Source organism: Dreissena polymorpha, chromosome 6, assembly GCF_020536995.1.
Source record: "Dreissena polymorpha isolate Duluth1 chromosome 6, UMN_Dpol_1.0, whole genome shotgun sequence".
NCBI classification, from domain to species: Eukaryota; Metazoa; Mollusca; class Bivalvia; order Myida; family Dreissenidae; genus Dreissena; species Dreissena polymorpha.
This window is the reverse complement of record NC_068360.1, coordinates 22,023,113-22,025,565: the sequence shown is the minus strand read 5'-3', so window position 1 is coordinate 22,025,565 and position 2,453 is coordinate 22,023,113. Positions and strand designations below refer to the sequence as shown.

General features: G+C 38.9%; 1 protein-coding gene across 1 annotated transcript; it reads left to right on the top strand.

Moving 5' to 3' along the window:
• Nucleotides 1-225: 225 nt before the first annotated feature.
• Nucleotides 226-2,127, top strand: LOC127833524 (protein FAM43A-like). The gene has a single exon (XM_052358823.1). It carries the CDS (start codon nt 1,096-1,098, stop codon nt 1,912-1,914), a length of 819 nt encoding a protein of 272 aa, XP_052214783.1. The 5' UTR covers nt 226-1,095; the 3' UTR covers nt 1,915-2,127.
• The last annotated feature ends 326 nt before the right edge of the window (nt 2,128-2,453 follow it).

Genomic DNA, 2,453 nt, shown 5'->3' with positions numbered 1-2,453 from the left:
TGATTTCAGTATTTGTCCTCTGTGGTCAAAATGACCAACCAAGGTTATTAAAAGTCTGAAACAAATAGACGCGATATTGATAAATCGCGTACTGTTTGTATATCCAAACAGCGGTAAAAGAACTCCGTCATAATTATACAACGGGCCTTCTTAGTATAGATTACTGGTGCACTCGTTAAACAGGCCTTTATCAGCAAGAAGGAAGGAATGCCCACAGTTTTCTTCAGTGTACGTTGCTTTCAAAGGCTTACAAACATCGATCTGTGAAAGTAGCAAACATTGAACGGATAACGCGGATACTTATATGGCGTCCATGTGTTATCAACTTATCATTTGTTCAATATTAGCTCGCGGTACTACTCTCGGAGATCGGAGATATGATGATCGCAAGACCAAGTAGAAAAGGTTATAACAGAGATACGGGATACTTCTTGAGATTTCGGTGGCAGGTTTTGTGACATCGGGTTAAGATATTTTGAAGTGTTTTAAAGACTCGCGGATGTGGGAAAATAGTTCAGCACAGGAATCTCTAAGATCATTGGCTGTGTATTGTAGGCAAACGGATTAATGTTAAACCCGAAAATACATTACCAGGCCGACATTGCTGGATCGTCCATGACACGTTTAAAGGCTCTTTAGTTGTGTGCGATTGAAGCACATTAAGAAGTTATTTGAGACATTGGATGTTTGTGGAAATTTACGAAATTATTACTAATTAATAATAATGGACGTGAATTCGCAAATTGAGACTTTCGAATGAGTACGCATGTTGTTATGATATCCAATTAAATAGTTGTCAACGTCTTCTTAAACTCGTGAATTGTAAGAACAGCCACATCGCCAGGTCACAGACATCGTATATTTTCGTCAAGTCACTGAATGGACTCATTTGCTTATATTACAACATAAACATAGGGACATCGTGTATTTGTATAATGGATATATCGCTACAACCTGCACAAGTGTGCACTGTTCAGAAATTTACGACCTTGCCTTAAGTTTTAACGGGATGGTAAATCATTATCGAACGAATTAAATCTCAAGTGTTCGTTTTAACAGTGCAATTTTAAACAGGCTTTGCAGCTATCATTCACAATGTTCAACAGGCTCAAGGATCGCGCCAAGATTTCGGACCAAGATCCGAGTTTTACGGTCCGTTATATAGGATCCGCTGAAACGTTCACGGCGACCGGAAAGGGATGCACCACGCCGCTTGTTCAGCGACTGTGGGATAACGCTGAGGAAGAGCAGTTCCTGCCGCGCATGCGCGTGAAAATTACTCCATCTGGTGTCTCTATGAAAAGCTTAGACAAGAAAAAGGTTCCTGAAAAGATGTTCCCAATCGAGAATATATCCTTTTGTAATGTAGATTTGGAAGTGAACGATCGCATATTTTCGTGGATATCGCGTCCGGCAGACGACAAAATGTGGGAGTGTCACGCGGTCTACTGCTCCAGCACGGAAAAGGCGCGGTCAATGTCGCTCGTGCTCACTCGGGCGTTCCACATCGCCTACAAGGAGTGGAAATCCAGCCAAACGAAAGAAGTAAGGGAAATGGAGAAGCATCACCGCTCAAAATCGCTTCCCGCGATATCGTTGGAGAAGAAAATGCGAACGACGCGCGATCCTGTTACCAAACAACAAAGCCTTGACCTTCGCAACTCGCAGGTTCAAACTGAGACATCAGTCATGGAAAATATCCATGTGTTAGCAAATGGACTAAGTCTAGCAGAGACGGCTTTTAAATCGCAAACTTCCGTAAAATCCAACCTTTCTTCGAAGGCAGCGATTTCGGATGCGACCAGTGATTATACGGACATGGATTCAGATATAAAGCCCGGAACGTCATCGGAAGTTGAGCTCACGGGTGAGGCTTCCGGTGATCAAATAGAAGACTGCGACTTAAGACTTTAAAACATGCGTTTATTTGTTTTAAGATAAATATATGAAATACATAATGGTGAGAAAAGATGTGTCGTTAATACTATTTAGATTTTAGACTTTAAAGTTGACTTGAACAACAAGTTTAATATAATGTCAAAACGTTTAGTTCTGCTATATCTTGTAATACTGTTTCTAGTGGTGTTATACTATTTTATTGTAAATAATTAAATAGTTATTTATTTATTTATCTGACGTTTTGGTTTAACTACATGTCATTTCTATATTCCTTGCTCATGTTTAAATTTATTTTAAAGGTGTAAAGGTGTTTTTCGGACGGATGTGCATTCCATCAATATTTAAAAGCAAATCACAAATCATTAAGTTAATAATATTATAATAATTTTACAAACTAGTAGAACGAATTAAACCTATAACATTAAAAGTTTAAATTAACACTCAGTGATTTTCAAAATAACTGGTTGCAGCAAATCAGTCTTATATGGTGGGAAAAGATGTGAAATGTGCATGTTTTTATTTATATCCTTTCCCACGACTTAACTGGTTCCGAC

Excerpts from the sequence above, each read along its gene's own strand:
- LOC127833524 (XM_052358823.1), top strand. The coding sequence starts at position 1,096 with ATGTTCAACAGGCTCAAGGATCGCGCCAAGATTTCGGACCAAGATCCG.